The sequence below is a fragment of the Emydura macquarii genome, unplaced genomic scaffold (assembly GCF_026122565.2).
Source record: "Emydura macquarii macquarii isolate MOO-44397 ecotype Brisbane River unplaced genomic scaffold, CSIRO-AGI_Emac_v2 contig_1483, whole genome shotgun sequence".
Lineage (NCBI taxonomy): Eukaryota > Metazoa > Chordata > Testudines > Chelidae > Emydura > Emydura macquarii.
Window position 1 is genome coordinate 172781 of NW_027131620.1, and position 20582 is coordinate 193362.

At 48.6% G+C, this 20582-nt stretch overlaps 1 protein-coding gene across 8 annotated transcripts in view; it reads left to right on the plus strand.

Annotated features, from left to right (window-relative positions):
- ELMO2 (engulfment and cell motility 2) overlaps positions 1-20582 on the plus strand; it is a 54665-nt gene that overhangs the window by 25499 nt on the left and 8584 nt on the right. For 5 of the 8 annotated variants that reach the window (XR_010920945.1, XM_067553899.1, XM_067553900.1 and 2 more), the window contains 7 exons: positions 6784-6862; positions 7661-7696; positions 10590-10640; positions 10962-11084; positions 11397-11531; positions 12022-12126; positions 12217-12325. Coding sequence is in view for 7 of the 8 variants with exons in the window: in XM_067553899.1 (XP_067410000.1) it covers positions 6784-6862; positions 7661-7696; positions 10590-10640; positions 10962-11084; positions 11397-11531; positions 12022-12126; positions 12217-12325 (638 nt within the window). In the remaining variant the exon portion in view is untranslated. The remainder of the gene's footprint in view (positions 1-6783; positions 6863-7660; positions 7697-10589; positions 10641-10961; positions 11085-11396; positions 11532-12021; positions 12127-12216; positions 12326-20582) is intronic. The other 3 variants (XM_067553903.1, XM_067553904.1, XM_067553901.1) reach the window with 2 other exon arrangements.

Consider the following 20582-nt stretch of genomic DNA (forward strand, 5'->3'; position numbering starts at 1 on the left):
GCATAAAAGTAAAAAATGATTGCAAGAAAAATAAAGATTAAATGCTCACAAGTGCCTATCTTAATAAACTATGTTAGATTCAAGGAACATTTCTCACTCATGCTTCCAGTAGGATTATTGACCGAACTCTTCAGGTCAGGACCCCCCCGCCCAAAATCCAGTGATTGTTTTCCTTCATTGTCTTAGCTGCAATGCCAGAGACAGACAGGGAGAGAGAGAGTTCCCTTGGCATGTTGCCCCTCCTTCTTACAATTTCAGTCCTCCGCTTCAAAAACATTTGCAACTGAGAACCAAGAGACAAAGAGTGTACGTGGAAGAATGTTCCCTACTGGGTTTTTTTCACCTATTTGAGCTTCCTTTATTTCCTTTCCTGCTTGATCACTCTGTTTATTGCTCAAATGCAAATTAAGGCAAGCACACAATCCTTTATTTAGGACAGAACTGTTTGCTAACTTCTGCCTGGGCAGGGCTTTGGGGTTTGGAACGTGTGTTAATAACATCATATAGGGGAATTTTATAACTTCACATGCCGTGTTGCCACACATTTTATTAGGACAGTACTGACCAGCAAATTGAGTTTTCAAATGATACCTTACAAAGGGTTGTGACATACCAGGCACAATCCACACTAACGAGCTGCTGTGGCACCCTGCCCTGCAACAGGTGCCGTACAATGCCTTGCTGCTGTAGCACTCACCTGAACCGCTCACAAACAGCTTTCCAGCATGCAAGCCACACCGTAAGGGCCTGAGTGTAACTGCAGCCTGCCAGCCATGCTTGCGTTACACTGTGACTCTCACCAGCCATGGCTATACTGCAGAGTGATCCCAACACACCCTCAGACTAGATTTCCCCCCAGAAATGTATGTCCTTTTCTGCCCAGCCCTCTCCTGGACAGCACAAGTTATATTAGGTCTGTCATTTCTTTAAAAGGAATAATATGCACACAACTTGCCACCCCCAAATGGAGTTTCCCAGACACTTCAATTTAAACACATTGGATTAGATAAGACAATAAAACAAGTTTATTAACTACAAAGAGAGAGATTTTAAGTGAGTACAAGTAATGAAGTATAAAAGTGAGAAATGGTTGCAAGAAAAATAAAGATAAAATGCTTACTGGTGCCTCACTTAACAAACTGTTAAATTCAAAGCAAAGTTTTCTCTCACCACATGCTTTCAGCAGTTCCTGACCAAACCTCTTAGGTCAGGACCCCTTCCCCAATCCAATGCCTGCTTCCTTTGTCCCTTCAGGTGCAGTGAATCGGGCAAGGGAGTGGGGGGAGTCTTGGGGTATCTTTTATAATCCTGTCCCCCCTGTGAGAAGCATTTCCAGCTGGGAGCAAGGCAACGGGCAGTCTGTGTGAAAAGAAACTCCATGCTGTTACTTTGCTAAGATGTATATTTTTTGCCCCTGCCTCCTTTCCTGTCAAACAGTGGCCACTTAGTAGGTAATGGTCCATCAGCCTTGTTTACACCTGGCTGAGGTGTCCGTGTACCCATTGTCTCTGAGGAACTGGTTTAGCCACTCCCCAGATTTCTCTGGAAAACATACTTCTTTGCGTTCCAGAAGGGTAGCCATGTTAGTCTGTATACAGCAAAAACAACGAGAGTTCTGTAGCACTTTAAAGACTAACAAATTTAATTTTTATACTTCGAGTGCTTGTTCATATTGACTCCATGTTAGCTGTGTGCACACCTACATGCACAGGTGCTGGAGATTTTTGCCTTAGTGGTATTCAAAGGGCCACCCTGCACTCAGGCACCATAATGTGAGGTGCCGCCAGCCCGGTGCCCCATTACTTCCTTCTTTCTGCCCGTGACAGTTGCAGAAATGCCTTTCTCTTTTGCAATAGCAAGTGTTTCAGTGGTTGTCTCTCATAGACTGATGTATATAGTTAATAGTTGGTTAAGTTAGGAATAGTGGTCCCCTGAGGGATGTTCTCCCAGGGATGGGGCATGCCCCAGTCCCCATGTTTCAAGCCATGTTCCATGTGTCACAAGCCCTTCCCGCTTAATGACCCTCATGATAGCTGCCAAAAGTGCTTAGGAGAGATGTACATCAGGGACAAGTGCAAGATTTGTAAGGGCTTCCAACCATGGACTAAGAAAGACAGGGACATTCACATGAAAGCCCTGTTGATGGAGGGGGCACTTAGGCCAGCTTTGAAGCCTTCCTGCTCTGACTCGGCACCAAGTACTTAAGGGTCGATGCGGAGTGCCCTGCCAGCACCAACCCATCCCGACGCCGTTTGACTTCACCAGTGCCGAAGAAATAGCAGAAGAAGCAGCGCACAAATGAAGGTCATTCCCTCACGCCAAAGGAAGACAAGAAGGTGGGGTCGGGAAAAGGACCCATGTTGGGCCAACTGCCTGTGTTGGAGCAGCAAGAGAGAACCTCTCCCCTAGGGCTTCGAGTCCAGTAAGAGATCCAACTCTGACTCCTAGGAGTGGAAGGGGACCTCTCCACCAAGTGGTGCCTTCGATGCCTGAGGCCTTCCAGGTTGCCAGGGACCTTATGGCCTTACCAGTCATAGATCATAGAATCATAGTCCCACCCACTCCGCGGGACCTTCCCTTGGCACTGGAGTTGGTGAAGGCACTTGCCTCAAGGAGAAAACCCGCTATGGGGCCGCTTCAGTGGACAGTGGAAGAACACTGTTTCCCGGAATCCTGGCACCGGTCCACAACACCTCGGCCCCAGTCCCCCACTCTGATGTGACAGGTCTCTGGCCTCCAAACTCCGGCTTCGTGCTCCTGGTCTCCAGCTCTAAGACGCGAATCACTGGCTGCATATTGCCAGTCTCAGTCTCCTTGGTACCAGTCACTAATAGCTAATGACATGGCCAGTCACCGGCCCCCCAACACCGGTCTCTGATGCCTCGCTCCCCAACAGCATGATGTTCACTGCCATCTAGGCACTGCTCTGCTCTGACGAGGTACTGCTCGGGGATTCCCATTGCCGATCTCCCCAGTACCATTCCATTGCCGTCGCCAAGGAGAGGCACCTTCTGCTCCACCATGGAGGAACCGTCCTCCTTGGAGTCAGAAGGGGAACCCAGCCACAAGTTGCTGTCGGCCTAGCAGCAGGCATCTGGCCTGAAGGTCAATGGCCAATTCAGTGGCCAAACTGGAACCCGTGGAGGGTCCCGATGATGCCAAGACCCTACTCCCACCAGTCATCTGTAGCTGTGTCCCAGAAGCAGTCCGCGGTACTGACTTATCCTGGTGCGAGAACCAGATTTGGACTATGAGTCTGGCACCAAACCCTGGGACTCAACTGCAGAGGCAGCTCCCCTGGAATAGGAGGCACCACACCTTCTCTCTGCGGTACCATCATCCTCGTTATCTCTGGATGAGTAAGATGTTGGTCTGGCCCCTCCATTGCCACTGGATGACTTTTGAGCCCACCAAGAACTCCTCAAAAGAGTGGCCTCACACTTGGGCTTGGAGGAGGAGGAGCTCACAGAGCCTATAGACAACCTCTTTGATATCTTGGCTGCCGCAGCACTGGCTAAGGTTGCATTGCCTGTACATGAGGAAGTGCTAAAGGTGGTTAAGGCCCTATGGCAAACCCCGTCCTCCCTGCCACCACCAAAAGGGCCGAGAAGAAATACTATTTTCTGGTCAAGGCTATGAATATCTGTTCATGCACCTGCCCTTGGGGTCCCCGGTGATAGCTGCCACGAATGAATGAAATAGGCAGGGACAGATGAGCTCGACCCCTAAGAACAAGGAAGCAAAGAAGCTGGATTTTTTGGAAGAAAAATTTATTCCACAGCCAGTCTTCAGTTTAGAATCTCCAACCAGCAGGCACTGCTGGGGAGATACATTTATAACATTTGGGACTCCATGACCAAATTCAAGGACTCTCTGCCATCGGAGGCCAGGCAGGAGTTGGCATCCATCTTGGAGGAAGGAAAGGCTGTGGCTTGAGCCTCCTTCCAAATGGCATTGGTTGCGGCCGATTCAACAGACAGGTCTATGGCTTTGGCAGTGTCCATGTGCCGATGTTCCTGGCTTCAGTCCTTGGGGTTGTCCCAGGAGATGCAGCAGTCTATTCAGAACCTCCCTTTTGAGGGCAATGTCCTATTCTCGGTGCAAACTGATACCAGCCTTCACAGCCTGAAAGACTCCAGGGCCACTTTACGCTTCCTAGGCCGATACGCACCACAGGCTTCTAGGAGACAATTCTGCCTGTTGCAACTGCCTAGATCAGAAAGAGACCTACAAATGAAGGGACAGAAACAAAGGCTTTAAATGCTGTCGTCCCATTTCATCCTCCTCTGCAACCCGGTCAGCCCTGCACATCACCCCGGTGGCCCACGGCAGGCATTTTGAGGTTGCACCTGAGGGCAGTATCCCAGTCTGGCCCTCAGATCCATCCCCCTGTTTATTTTTTAACCGACTGTCCCCCTTCCTTTCTGCATGGGCCCAGATTATATCGGACTGTTGGGTCCTCAACATCATTTCAACTGGTTGCACCCTGCAATTCTCCTCAGTGCCCCCCTCCCAGTCTCTTTCCCCATCCTTCTTTCAGGGACTCTTCTCACAAGCAACTTCTCATGCAGGAGGTGGAAACCCTCCTATGGGTAGGGGCTGTGGAAGAAGTTCCCCAAGGCATGAGGGGGAAAGGTTCTATTTCTGATACTTTCTGATTCCGAAGGCCAAAGGAGGCCTCAGACCCAACTTGGATCTTCAACTTCTTCAGGTATCTGTTGAGGCGATGAAGTTCCACATGGTCTCCCTCGCCTCCATCATCCCTTCTCTGTATCCAGGAGACTGGTACACCGCCCTCGACTTAAAGTACTAATGGACCATGTTTCTGTTTTCTACAGTTACAGGATATTCCTCTGGTTTGTGGTGGACCAATGCCATTATCAAGTCATGGTGCTGCCATTCAGCCGTTCATCCGCCCCAAGGGTTTTTACAAAGTGTATGGTGGTGGTGGTTGCTCACCTAAGGCATCGAGGGTTCAGATCTACCCATACCTCGACAACTGGCTCATCAAGGGCAAGTCGCAGGCCCAGATTCAGCACTGCCTTAAACTGGTATGAGCCACCTGTTAGGTTCTGGGCCTGTTCATAAACGAGCAGAAATCAACTCTATCCCCTGTTCAACAGCTAGAATTTAATAAGTGCAGTCCTCAATTCCACCCAAACTAGGGCTTTTCTTCCAGAACCCTGGTTCCGAGCCATGGTGGACATCATCACCCACATATAAGCACACCCTCTCACAACTGCCCAGGTATGCCTCAAACTGCTGGGTCACACATGGCAGCTTGTACGTATGTAGTCTGGCATGCACATCTATGTCTCAGACCCCTGCAGTCATAGCTAGCATCGGTTTACGCCCCCGGCATACACAATCTGGACCTGGTGGTCACAGCCCCACCTTGACCCCTATGTGCTATCATCCCTGTATTGATGGACAGACCCTCACTCAGTATTGGAAGGAATGCCCTTTGAGGAACCACCCCCCTCAATGACATTGGTCTCTGACACATCGGATCTGGGGTGGGGAGCCCACCTCAACAATCTGAGCATGCAAGGGCTCTGGATGCAGGAGGATCAGTCCCTCCATATAAACATCAGGCAACTCAAAGCAATATGCCTGGCTTGTCAGGCTTTTCTTCCCTACCTGGGGATCAGGGTAGTCCAGGTTCTAACGGCAATGTTTTATATCAACAAGCAAGGCAGCACTCAGTCACCATCCTTGTGCCAAGAAGCTCTCGGATGATGGGACTTCTGTGTGCAGAACTCCATTCAAATCATGGAATTGCATCTTCTGGGAGCCAGGAACAATCTAGCAGATCTCAGCAGATCCTTTTCGTCTCACCATGAATGATCACTCCACTGAGAGATAGTCAATCTCATCTTCCAGAAGTGGGGAACTCCACAAGTGGACCTGTACATGTCCAGACAGAACAGGAAGTGCCACTGGTCTGCTTGATCTGGGAGCTCACCAGAGACTCTGTCTGACACCTTTCTGCTCCCATGGATGTGAGCACCGCTGTATGCTTTCCCTCCAATACAGCTGGTTCACAGGGTCCTCTTGAAGATCAAGCGGGACAGGGTGAACGTGATCCTGATAGATCCGGTGTGGCCATGCCAACACTGATTCAGCATGCTGCTAAAGCTCTCAACAGCAATCCAGTGGGAGCTTGTGCTCTGGCCAGACTACTCTCCCAGAACTGCAGCTGACTGTTACACCTGGACCTAGCGTCCCTGCACCTGATGGCCTGGCTGCTAAAGTCTAGGCTCATGAGACAGGGCCTGTAATTTTACAGCCCACCTCCTGCAGCCCAGTGGTTGAGGTTCTGGCCCCTGAGTCTCAAGGGCTGCATTGTTCAGAGTGTGGATGTTGCTTGCCTGCACTTTGAGTTTCTGCTGGTAGTGGTCAGAGGTTGTTGGGCTCCCTGGAAGCAATTGTACAGGCTAGAAAAAGGTTTGCAAACAGTTGATACAGTATCCCTGTCATGTGAGCCAGAAGAAACAGAGTAGACCATGTTTGGAAACATTTGACAGTGTATTTTCCCCTGGCAAGAGCAGCTTCTACCTGTCAGTTCACTGGAGTATTGAGCAAAGCTAGATGACATGGTAAAAATAGCTGGGTCTTGTCTGACCTAGGAAGGGCTGAGGAGCTGCACCAGTGCAGATCCTGCCTCCAGATGTCCTGGAATAGACAGGGGTGAAGTGACAACCTGTAATATTCCCCTCCCTGTTCTGCAAACACTAGTTGCTGCTTTCATCTCCAGTTCTCTGTATGTATCTGTCCCTGCAGCTCAAACCAGGAGATTCAGACGTATGCCATTGCCCTGATCAATGCCCTCTTCCTGAAGTCGCCTGAGGACAAGAGACAGGTCTGTGGCCTCCTTTCTATAGCCAAAGCCCCTGCCCTGATTAATGGCTGACTGCTTGTTTTGCACCTGCAGCATCTGCAAAATTCCTCTGTCTAGGCAGAATGGGGCCAGACCCAACCAAGAACTTTCTGTCACTGTGAGAATCTCCTGCAGTGGGTAGAATGGGGGGAACGCAGCAATCCCAGTAGGAATGTTGACTAGAGCAGCATGCTGTTGGATAGGGGGATGCCCAGCAGGGAAATGGGGTGTTGCTGGGGGGAGAAACAGAGCCATTGTGTGTAGAGTATGGACACCCTTTGGAGAAACTGAGTCCTATGGGAATGCCAGATGGGAGAGCAGCACAGGGTGGGGAGGTTAGGAGCCCCATGGGACTGTCCAACACACACACAGGCACGCACATAGTTTCTAAGTCCCATGGGAGTGTCCCCATGACATGCATGAGAAAAGTAAGATATCTGTTCTGCTTGAAAAGTTCCAGAGGGGTAGCCGTGTTAGTCTGTATACAGCAAAAACAACGAGAGTCCACATCTGACGAAGTGGGTTACAGCCCACGAAAGCTTATGCCTGCAGAAATTAAATTTTTTAGTCTTTAAAGTGCTACAGGACTCCCGTTGTTTTTGTCCTGCTTGAGATGTCCCCCAGAGATCTTAGCTAGGTGTGTGGTGTGCATGCATCTGTGCCATGAAGCTTTGCTCTGTTAACCCTTCCTCTCCAGTGCCCTGTTTGTGCCCTTTGCTCTGGGCTCTGTGCTAACTCCTCTGTCTGCTTCTCTTTGTGCCTTTTGCTTTCTGCCAGCAGGACAAGCTCCTTAACCCGCTAGACCTGCCTGTCACTGTAAGTAACTCCAGCCCTGGGGGAGGGTCAGGTGCCTGTTGAGCTGTAGGCATCTTAGTAGTGAGCCTCCAGATCTCTCTCCTGGTGCCAGAGATGGTGCATGGGATTGGAGGTGAAGGATGAGCCATGGGAGGTGTGGTCCGGGGGATGGTGCTGGATGAACCATAGGGAGGGTCTGGTTGACTTTAGTTGGCACAGAGGACATTGATAATGATGTTCTATGAAGGGCTTGTTTACACAAGGGAAACTTAAAACCAGTTCAGCTAAACCAATTTTAAAATCACTATAAGTTCAATAAAAACAAGCCAGTCCACCTAAAACTGGGTCTGTGCTACAGCTCAAATTGTTTTGAAATAGGCTAGAAAACTTCCTATGTAGACAGGACCTTATGATATCAGAGGTGCTGGTTGATGAAGGGAAATATTCACAGTACTCAATGCTGATAATCTCAAGGTTGTAGTGTATGTCATGCCTGATCTGTGGCCACCCCTTCAGTAATTGTGCCATGAGAATACACTTCAGCCTCCAGCTGGTTACAATGGGATTGTTGATTATATCCCACCTTCCATTCAGTTTATTGTATGATTGAGTCTTCCATTTGGAAGGTTCCCAAAGCATTTTGCAGACTTTTGTAGCAGCAGTACACACTTTATTCCTGCTGAAAATGCAATCACATCTGAAGTGGATCTGTGGACTCTTTAACAGCACTTAGCAAATATGATGTAATATTCTAAGACAGACAGTGGATGGGCTTACCATCTCAAATTGAAAGTTAACGGGAATTCAGGGAGGAAGAAGATAATTATGTGAGTAGGAATTTGGCCAAGATATCAAGGCTAATGCCCAACTCATAACATTTCCAAGGGATCTTTAGTGACCACTTAAATGTTCCTTGCATCCCTTGTACGGCGCCTAACACATTGGGGTCCTGGTCCTTGACTAGGCTCTTAGCACTACAGTAAGAATAATCCAAAAGAGCACCTCCAGCCCACAGCGGCCCGTAGTACCATATTGGGACATTAGGGACAATACTGACTTGGAGAGGAAAGTGCCCCCTGCAGTCACCCTCCTCGCCATTTCCTGCAGCACAGTGCCCCTAGTACAGTGTTTCCCAATTGGTGTGCTGCCAGGCCTGAGCAGGTGTGCCACGGAAGTTTTTCAAAAAGTACTTGAAGAGTTCTGGATTGGCTCATGAATATTCATGAGTTCATTTGGCAAGTATATGGTGGTGTGCCTCAAAATAATTAAAGGTATCAAGGTGTGCCACGGCAGAAAAAATGTTTGGAACCACTGCCCTAGTACTATGCTGGGGCATTAGGGACAATATAAATCACTTGACAGTGGTTAGGCAGTGTATGTGCTCATACTTCTAATTACTATGCTAATCAGGATTGTTTCACTGTCTTCTTGTCTTTCCAACCATTTATCTGCTTTATCCATCTGTTGTTGTCTCATCATATGTATAGACTGCAAACTCTTTGGGCAGAGATTCCCTTTATTTTGTGTTTGTACAGCCCCTAGCACTATCAGAGTCTCTAGGTGCTACTATAATAGAAATTCTAACTAATAAGAAACAGTACTTTAGTTAGCGGGCTGAGTGTCCTCTTTTGAACCACTTCCTGTAGCAGCTGGGTGTTGAGATGTCCCTTACTGAAGTACTGACTCGTTTTGACTATAGTTAGCGTGTGAGCCGTGCTCAGCTCACAGCCCAAGATAGTTTGGCTACCAGCCAGTGTCACTCATATCTTGCAAGGGGTTCCTGTCTCCAGCCATATAGAACCAAAAGAATGTTAACAAGGACCCTGGGAGCTGGCTGAAATGTGCATTTTGCCATACTTCCTGTGTGGCCTGGCACTGGCAGAATTGGCATAGGGAGTGTGGGCAGTTAGGCTAATACAAGGGAGCTCACAAGGGGTAGGTTGCAATGGTGCAATTATTTAAACATGATTTCATATTCCAATCCAATTCCGGGCCCGCCCAGCCTATGTTCACTACTGCTCACACGTGCAGGGTGTCTGAAATGGACTGTTCTGCTGGATCCATTCCAGATGGCAAGTGGCCTGCTTAGGTCCACCCTCCTGTGTCATGGGCCTATCCAAAGACCTTGCCCCAGCACCACACTTCTGAAAAGTTCCTCTCATTACATTAACATTAGCACTGGCACAGCCCCACCTGCTCAGGCTGAGGTACAGGCAAGGGAGTCACTGGGAAATGAAGCCACTGGAGCAAAAATGGCAACTGGAAACTTTCAAGCATGAAGCTTATTTCCTTTCTATTTGTGTAACTCAAAATCAGCTCAACGGGTTGTCCTCAAGCTGCCCATTAAAAATTACCTTTGGGGCCGAAACGAGGGAAATGTGAGCTGCAAAGGAAGAGTTCTGAGAAACTCTGTCAGCATGGAACATGCTGGCTGGGTGTATACCTGACTGCAGGCAAATGCATCACTGCACTGGTCAGAGTGCACCTCCCCAATTCCCGGGCAGGTGGGGACATGCCTGGCCACCAGCACAAGCGAGGGTAGCCCAAGGAGTACCCTATGCTGCCATCACTCCAACAGTCATTGAGGCAGCAGGGAACATCTGGGGCCTGCCCCATCCTCCCGCACATTCCCTTGCACTGGTGGCATTCCCTAGGAGGGCCAGTGCAAAGGGGCCGTAGAGCGATACTCTTAGATCTTAGGGTGACCAGCCCCCTAGAGAGACATGGATTGGGGGAGGCCTTGTGCCAGTGAGCTATCTGTCCTCTGGGGTATGGGCTGTATGGGTATGGGTATCTGTCCTCTGGGGTATGGGCTGTCACTGATCTGTCGCTCACCTTTTCTCTTCTTTCTGCAAGAGGTGGGTTCTAGTTTTGTTTTTCTCTCATGTTTCTTTTATCTCTGAATCCCCAACAGGAAATGGCTAATGCGTTTGCCCAGAAGCACCTGAGGTCTATAATCCTGAATGTGAGTATATGGCAAATGGCTGGGAGCGTCATAGCCATTACTTAGTGGAGACTTCACTTATGCGATCTTTAAATCTTGCTGCCTAAGGGCACCTCCAGGAGATAGAGTTTGTGCAGAGTGGAATTGCAGCCGCTTGTCCGAGAGAAGAGAGTTTGCCTTGTGTTTCCTCCTAGCATTGAAGCAGGTGCCATGAGGCAGTTGGAGGTGTTTGGTCTTCCCAACCATAGGGGTATGGGCAGCCTGACTTGTGCTTACAGCAAACAGCACTCAACAGTTTGTTTCTTACTCTGTTCACTCTTGCCCTAACCCTTGATATTGCAGCATGTGATCAGAGGAAACCGCCCAATCAAAACAGAAATGGCGCATCAGCTGTATGTGCTGCAGGTCCTGACCTTTAACCTCCTGGAGGAGCGGATGATGACCAAGATGGATCCCAATGATCAGGTTAGGGCTGGCAGGGAGTGCACTGCAGAGGAAGCCCCAGGGTGAGTGGGCTGAGTAAGATTATGGGGGATAGGAAGTGCTGAAAGATGGGAACTGATTCTTGACTAGCTTCCTTAACCCCACCTCACCGGCAGGCAATGTTGGAAGCTGGAGTTCTCAATGGGTGTCACTGTGAAAAGTGCCTGCTCAATTTCTGGCACTTTCTCCATGTCCACGCATGAGCACTGAAGAGAGACTGAACTGCGTGGTGTGTAGAGATCCTGCCAATGTGATTGCTGATGTGCTGCGATCTCCTTGCCTTTTGTCCATCAGGCACAAAGAGACATCATATTTGAGCTGAGAAGAATCGCTTTTGACGCAGAGTCTGATGGCAACACTGTACCTGGGGGCGGGACCGAGAAACGCAAAGCCATGTACACCAAGGACTACAAGATGCTGGGATTCACTGTATGCATTCAGAGGGATTGCTGACCTTACAGTGCACTAGAGGCAGCTTAAAAGTTCCCTATGGGGGGGGAGAGAGAACAGAAGGAGGCCACAAAGGGTACATATTGCACCCATTTCTATTTCAGAGCCTAGAACATCTCCTAAGAGAGGAACTTGGCAGAGGCAGGGCTCCCTGTTCAGATCATTGTGAACTCACTGCCCAGTTAAAGCCAGTGATTCAGGTCTCTTGTGCATGATGCACAAGGATCTTCTCAGAGGGCACAGATTCTTGTGTACAAGTCACACATCTATCTCTACAGGAGCAACAAATAAGATTCTCAGAGACAATTTGGATGGGAGGGCATTCGAGTGTTCCCTGGGTGGATTGTTCATCTCAGGCAGAGGGTTGGGAGAGGGTTAGGGACCCCCCAGCACAGGCAGATTCAGGGGGGCTTCTCTTGGGTTTCTCTTGGACTAATGTTTTTGGCTTTTTCCTATACTCTGTCCACAGAATCACATCAATCCAGCCATGGACTTTACCCAGACTCCCCCGGGGATGCTGGCTTTGGACAACATGCTGTACTTGGCCAAATTCCATCAGGACACCTACATCAGGGTATGGAGAAAAGGGCACCTCCTGCAAACACCATCGCCCTGGTTTGCTCTGCATCACGCATGCGCACTCACTCTCTCTCTCTCTCTCTAGATTGTCTTGGAGAACAGCAGTCGGGAAGATAAGCATGAGTGCCCATTTGGGCGCAGTGCCATTGAGCTCACCAAAATGCTGTGTGAAATCCTGCAGGTTGGGGAGCTCCGTAAGTGCCTCCAATCCCACCCCTGGAATCTTTCTCCAGATGTATTGTGTACTGGGAAGGTGCCCCCTGAAATGACCCACAGGGTATATGTCCTGTGCCCAAGGGCAAAGAGACTGGAGCTCCATGCTTTCTTGTGATTCACGAGTGTTGAGACCAGGGTCTGGCTCTCTTTGGTGAACTGGAGTAGCACTGTATAGGATCAGAGGACAGTGGTAACATAGCCTGTACTAGAGCGCACCTAGCTGGTAACACCAATGCTGAAGAACAGGTCAGAAATGTCCTTATGTAGGCAAGGCCATGGAGGCTACTGGGGCCTCCTGGGTGATGTATGAGTCAGGAGAGGGAAGCTCTCTCCTGGGGTAACAGGGCTAGCAGTGCTCAGCTCTTTTTCAAGTACGTGTCAGTGTGGATCCCACTGCAAGTGTGCATGTACTTCATGAATGCAAGCACAGAATCTTTTTCTGAATAGCAATTCTGTTGAGGCTCATTGTGTGCCCTGTACAAGAGCATAAAGAGAGGAGAGACCAAGACCCTCCTTTGGTTCCCTCTTGCCACCCATGGCAGAGACATCGAACCAGGTGTCTGACTCATTACTCTTTCTTGAGCTTCAAACTCACTTCAGATTACTTTATTTTGTGAAGGAATTCCTCTTCATCTTCTCATTATTAACTCTGATTTGGACATTCAAAAAAAAAGGGAAAAGGATAAAGGGAAATCTGTCTAAAAGCTGCCTTGCACACACCCTGTACAGCAGGGTGAGGCTCTTCACACCAACCACAGGGCTGTCCATTGTGCGATGGTCTCATGACCTTAGCTGATGAGCACAGCAGATGCCATTTCTTCTGTGGGGAAGGGCATATCCTCAACAAGTGCTTGTTCTGCTATTCCTTCTCATCCCACACACAAATATCAAGAGACAAGGCTCAAGTTACATCCCTTTAAGCAGTCCATGAATGTTGCATCTAATCCTGGAGATGTGAGTCGAGGAGGCTATCCCCAGTAACTGCCCCACTAATCAGGCATCATACCCCTGATTTCAGTGGGGAAGAAGTCGTCAAAAAGGGTGCCTAGACCATTGGGATCAGCACCGAGATTTCCAAGAACAATCATAGCCCCGGCATAGATGGTCTTACTGCCAAATGCTTTAGCACCAACTCCAGGTCAAAGAGACCTCATACCATGGTGTCTACCTTACAATGTCAATTTTACTGACTGCAAGTGCAGCTTGGAGCATCCAGTGGTTTTATCCCAAAAGGAGGTTTTGTAACATTCTTCCAAAGACAAATCTACTAACGCCTCTGTGACATTGATGGCTGGGATCAAGATACAGACTATGAAGATGACACAGGAGACAGCTGTACTTTTACAAATTTTGACACAGACTCACACCGGTACCAACACCGAAGCCAGTCAGCAAAGTTTTCTGGTACCAAGATGCTCCTTAGAGGAACTGCTGTCACTTCTGCAGTTGAGACTGGCCCTACCCCCAGCCCCGGACATACCCCAATGGCACTGCTGTTCACAGAGATGTACTTCTCTTCACCACATCCAATTCATTCCTTCTCCCCTAGTTGAAGTAGGGGAACCCTCTCCCATCAGAACAGAGTAAGGATCTGTGGAACTTGTGACAGAGCGCTACCTCGGTGGGTCCAGCGCTTCCTTCTAGCGCTAGGTCAGGGAACTGCTTCACCCCTTAGTGTTCTTCCACCCTCTAGTGGTGGGGGAGGGTAATACAGCCTCTCTAAGATGGCCGCTCCCTGCTGGCTCCTGGTCCTGTCTTTGGTTCTCAGAGGCCCTTGCTCCTCCAGTGAATGGCTGGGGGGGAAGGACGCTGCCCAGTCCCACCCTCGACTCTAGGGCCCAACCCAGGGACCCTACAAATAGCAGCCTCGTGCTGTGGCTTCAGGAAAGCTGCTAGCTTCCCTGGGTTACTTCCCTGTGCCCCTTGACTTAATGTCTGGACCCTGCTTGGACAGGGGCCCTTCCTGCCTCCTTGCCAGGGGAGGCTCTTGATCTCTGACAGCCCCACTGGGCGTGGTAGTGCCAAACCAAATATCCAGTTCTATCTTCTCCTTCTGGCAGGGTCTTTTCCCTCGGGCCTGGGAAAGGTCCTTTGCCCTCTTCAGGCAGGGTATTTCCCTCCCCCAGTCTTTGTACCTGCAGAGTTCTCCTCCGCCAGCGTTCTGCTCCTTCTTCTAAACCCTCCTGGTTTCTGACAGCATCTTGCCTGCTCTCACACACTCTGGTAGTTCGCCTCACTCTCACAACTCTAGCCACAACCTTTCTCTGGCAGGGAGGCTTTTAACAAGTCCTGGATGCAGCCTTGATTGGCTCCAGGTGTGCTAATTCAGACTAGGTGTGAGTCCAGTACTGAAGATCCCCAACTATTTGCTGCAGTTAAAATGCTCTGGATTCATAGAATCATAGAAGGTTAGGTTTGGTAGGGACCTCAGGAGTCATCTAGTCCAAGCCCCTGCTCAAAGCAGGATCGACCCCAACTAAATCATCCCAACCACAGCTTTGTCAAGCGGGCCTTAAAAGCCTCTAAGGATGGAGATTCCACCACCTCCCTAGATAACCCATTCCAGTGCTTCATTGCCATCCTAGTAAAAAAGTTTTTCCTAATATCCAAACTAGACCTTCCCCACTGCAAATTGAGAACATTGCTCCTTGTTCTGTCATCTGCCACCCCTGAGAACAGCCTAGCTCCATCCTCTGTGGAACCCCCCTTCAGGTAGTTGAAGGCCACTATCAGATCCCCTCTCACTTTTCTCTTCTGCAGACTAAATAAACCCAGTTCCCTCAGCCTCTCCTCATAAGTCAGCCCCCTAATAATCTTTGTTGCCCTCTGCTGGACTCTCTCCAGTTTGTCCACATCCTTCCTGTAGTGAGGAGCCCAAATCTGGACACAATACTCCATATCTGACCTCACCAGTACCAAATAAAGGGGAATAATCACTTCCCTCGATCTGCTGGCAATGCTCCTATTAATGCAGCCTAATATGTTGTTAGCCTTCTTGGCAACAAGGGCCACACTGCTGAATCATAGCCAGCTTCTTGTCCACTGTAACCCCGAGGTCCTTTTCTGCAGAACTGCTGCTTAGCTTGTCAGTCCCCAGTCTGTAGCTGTGCATGGGATTCTTCCGTCCTAAGTGCAGGCTCTGCACTTGTCCTTGTTGAACCTCATCCGATTTCTTTTGGCCCAATCCTCCAATTTGTCTAGGTCACTCTGTATCCTATCCCTACCCTCAAGAATATCTACCACTCTCCCTAGCTTAGTGTCATCCGCAAACTTGCTGAGGGTGCAATCCACCTCAACATCCAGATCATTAATGAAGATGGTGAACAAAACCAGCCCCAAGACCAACCCTTGGGGCACTCTGCTTGATACCCACTGCCAACTAGACATGGAGCTGTTGATCACTACCGTTTGAGCCTGATGATCTAGCCAGCTCTCTATCCACTTTATAGTCCATTCATCCAACCCATACTACTTAAACTTGCTGGAAATAATACCGTGGGAGACCATATCAAAAATTTTGCTTAAGTTAAGATATATCACGTCTACCGCTTTCCCCATGTCCACAGAGCCAATTATCTCATCATAGGAGGCAATCTGGTTGGTCAGACATGATTTGCCCTTGATGAATCCATGCTGACTGTTCCTGATCACCTTCCTCTCCTCCAAGTGCTTCAAAATGGATTCCTTGAGGAACTGCTCCATGATTTTTCAGGGACTGAGGTGAAGCCGACTGGTCTATAGTTCCCCAGATCCTCCTCCTCCCCTTTTTTGAAGATGGGCACTAGATTTGCCTTTTTTTCAATTGTCTGGGACCTCCCCCAGTCACCAAAAGCTTTCAAAGAGAATGGCCAATAGCTCTGCAATCACATCAGCCAACTCCCTCAGCACCATTGCATCCAGCCCTATGAACTTTTGTATGTCCAGCTTTTCTAAATAGTCCTGACCCTGTTCTTTCATCACTGAGGGCTGCTCACCTCCTTTCCATTCTGTGCTGCCAGTACCGTGGTCTGGGAGCTGACCTTGTCTGTGAAGACCGAGGCAAAAAAAGCATTGAGTACTTCAGCTTTTTCCATATCCTCTGTCACTAGGTTGCCTCCCATATTCATTAAGGGGCCCACATTTTCCCTGACCTCCTCCTTGTTGCTAACAAACCTGTAGAAACCCTTCTTGTTCCTTCACATCCTTGTTAGCTGCAACTCCAGTTGTGCTTTGGACTTCCTGATTTCACCCCGCATGCTTGAGCAATATTTTTATACTCCTCCCTAGTCATATGACCAAGCTTCCACTTCTTGTAAGCTTCCTTTTTTGTGTTTAAGCTTATTGAAGATTTCTCTGTTAAGCCAAGATGGTCATTTGCCATATTTGCTATTTTTTCTGCATATCGGGATGGTTTGTTCCTGTGCCCTCAATAAGGTTTCTTTAAAATACAGCAAGCTCTCCTGGACTCCCCCTCCACCACATTAGCCCCTCATGGGATCCTGCCCAATAGTTCTTTAAGGGAGTCAAAGTCTGTTTTTCTGAAGTCCAGGGTCCATATTCTCCTTTCTTCCTTTTGTCAGGATCCTGAACTCTACCATCTCATGGTCACGGCTGCCCAGGTTGCCACCCACATCTACTTCCCCTACCAATTCTTCCCTGTTTATGAGCAGCAGATCAAGAGGAGCTCGGTCCCTAGTTGGTTCCTCCAGCACTTTCAGCAGGAAGTTTTCCCCAACACTCTCCAAAAACTTCCTGGACTGTCTGTGCACTGCTTTATTGCTCTCCCAGCAGATGTCAGAGTGATTGAATTCCCCCATGAGAACCAGGTCCTATGATCTGAAAACTTTCACTACTTGTCTGAAGAAAGCCCTCATCTTACCTCATCCTTCTGGTCTGGTGGTCTGTCACAGATGCCCACCACGACATCACCTTTGTTGCTCTTGCCTCTAAACTTAACTCAGAGATTCTCAATTTGCTTTTCTTCAGTTTTATATTGGAGCTCTGAGCAGTCATACTGCTCTCTTACATACAGTGCAACTCCTCCACCTCTTTTCCCCAGCCTGTCCTTCCCGAACAATTTTTATGTCCATCCATGATGGTGCTCCAGTCATGTGAGTTACCCCACCAAGTCTCTGTTATTCTAATCACGTCATAGTTCCTTGACTGTGCCAGGACTTCCAATTCTTCCTGCTTGTTTCTCAGACTTCTTATGTTCGTGTACAGGCACCTAAGATAACTAGCTGATTGTCCTGTCTTCTCAGTATGAATCAGGAGGCTTCACCTGTTGCACCCGCCTCTTTGTGCTTCCTCCTGGTATTCCACTTCCCCATTTACCTTATGGCTTAGGTCTCCATCCCCCAGCAAACCTAGTTTAAAGCCCTCCTCACTAGGTTAGTAAACCTGTCTGCTTAAGATGCTCTTTACTCTCTGTTAGGTGGATCCCATCTCTTCCTAGCAATCCTTCTTCTTGTAACGACATCCCATGATCGAAGAATCCAAAGCCCTCTCTCCGACACCATCTGCATAACAATGCATTTACTTCCACAATTCGATGGTCCCTACCTGGGCCTTTTCCTTCGAGGAAGGATGGATGAGACCACCACTTGCACCTCAAACTCCTTTATCGTTCTTCCCAGAGACACACAGTCTGCAGCGATTAGCTCAAAGTCAGTATTTTTGGCAGTATTTTTGGTCCCTACGTGGAGAAGTAGGAAGGGGTAGTGGTCCGAGGACTTGATGAGTCTCAGCAGACTCTCCATCATATCCTGAATTCTAGCTCCAGGCAAGCAGTACACTTCTTGTGTTTCCTGGTCTGAACGGCGGATGGATGAGTGCATCCCCCTTAGAAGGGAATCCCTGACCACCACCACCCGTCTCCTCCTCTTGGGAGTGGTGGTCGTGGAACCCTCAGCCCTAGGATAATGCATCTCATGCCTTCTGATCGATGGGGTCTCCTTCTGATCCCTTCCCTCAGATGACTCTTCCAAACCATTCTCAGCAGTAGTACCTATGCAGAGAGCCTGAAAATGATTGCTTACCTCTATCTGCATTGGGGGTATATGGGTTCTCCTTGCTTCTTCTGGAGGTCACATGCTGCCAGTTTTCTTCCCCGTTCTTCAGTCCCCCCTGCTCTGCCCTCTCTGATTCTTCAGTATGCTGTGTCTGCAATACACAGTCTGTCCAGAAAGTCATAATTTTCTCTGATGCAACACAGGGTTGATACTTGGGTCTCTAGTTCTTTAACCTTCTCTTCCAACATGGAGACCAGCTTGCACTTTGTACAGACGAAGTCGCTTCTGTCCTATGGGAGAAAGACAAACATGGCACATCCTGTGTAGGTCACAACAGCTGATCGCTCGCTATCCATATTATCTTCCTTCTAAGAGCCTCTTCATATGCAGTGCTTACTGCTCACAGAAGCCTGAAAGGCAAAAACCTCTGTGGGACTCCCAGGCAAACTCCCTCTGTTTGCTTCTCCTCTGTTCAGTGCTCACTTGGTTCACAACTGGCTGCTTTGTTATAAGGCTGCTGGTCTGAAGCCGTTGCCTTAGCTTAAAGTCTCACCATCCAATCAACCACTCAAGACCTACCTGGAATAAAGCACTCCCAGTTCACACTTTTTAAACAAACAAACACACTGTCAAATGGTCCTGCAACTAGCACCAGTCCAACAAATTTCTCAGCAGACAGACACTCAAATATTCACGCCAAGCAAGAGCTGCCCAGCTGCTCTCGCTCGCGGGGAGCCAAGCCCAGCTGCCGCTCCCCTTCCCCCCATTTAAATGGTAATCAGCTGTTAAAACATTTAAACAGCTGATTACCATTTAAACATTTAGGCTTTTACATCCCTACTCACAACACAGTCCCCTTAATGCAGCACTCACTGTAGTGCCTCTCGGACAGTTCTCAGGAAAACTCCATTTGCTTCTCTGTTCGCAGCTCCTTCAGTTCAGTCAAGATTCACTTGGTGGCAATATCAGTGTACCATCCACCGATACATTTTTTCTTGATCTTCTCTTGTCCAACAAAATCCAAGTTTTTCAAGGGTCTGATGGATATTTACCCACCAGTCAGGGACCTTATTCCCCCGTCGTCTTTTTAAGGCTAACTGAGCTCCCATTTTGAGCCCCTTTTGGAGTGTGCCAGCCACCATCTTACTCTCAAAACAGTCTATTTTGGTGGCCATCACTTCTGCCAAAGTGAGCAAGCTTTAAGCACTCATGGCAGATCCCCTGTATGCCTCGTTCCATAAAGATAGGATGGTACTAGACTTCCTGCAAAATTCAATTCCAACATAGTGTCCGAGTTCCAAAACCAATCAATCACTTTACTTCTGGTTTTTCCAAAGCCACGTTCCACGCTAGAGGAGAAGCTGCTGCACACTCTGGTTGTCTCCAGAGTTCTCCAGTAGTACAGTGACAGGGCCACATTTTTAGATTGTGCCCCTATATTTGTGGCTGTCACCAGCTGCTCCAGTGGCCAGGCTATCTCATCAGAAAGACTATCACATGGATAACTCAGTGTATCTCGTGTTAGCAGCTGGCCCGTATATCTCTCCCACTGACTGTGAAGGCTCTCTCCACCAAAGCCCAAGCAACATCTGCCTGCTTCTGAAAGATGCCAATATCCAGAATCAGCAAGGCAGCTAGGTTAAACGATCCATTCATGTTTGTCAAACACTATGCATTGCACTTAGCTGCTAGATCCAATGCCAATTTGGGAGAGCAATCCTCCAGTCTCTATTTGACTGATGCAGCTGATGCTCTTCATTCGCACCATCCTGAGAAGATACTGCTTGCCAGTCCCTTATAATGGGATCTACACTGACACGTATTCAAAGAAGAAAGAACAGTTACTTACCTACAGTAAGAGTGGTTCATCAAGATGTTGTAATCAATGTGGATCCCATGATCCCTCCTCCATCCACGCTTCTCAGAGGCCTCAGCAGTCATGCGCTACAAACTGCGAGGGAACTGAGAAAGGGTGATGGCTGCTTTATGCTTTAGCACAGGAATGCAAGGAGGCATGGGACACATGCATTGCTCTGACAGACACTGCTACTCAGAAAAGATTCTGAGCTTGTCACATGAGGTGCATGTGCACGTACAGAGGGATCCACACTGATGAATCCTGGTTACTGTAGGGTAAGTAACTGTTGTTTTAATCATTCTGTAGGGCACAATACAAATCACAGTAGAAACCATCAAGATGCAAAGAAAATATGAGCAACCGAGACAACCAACTAGCAGCACCTCA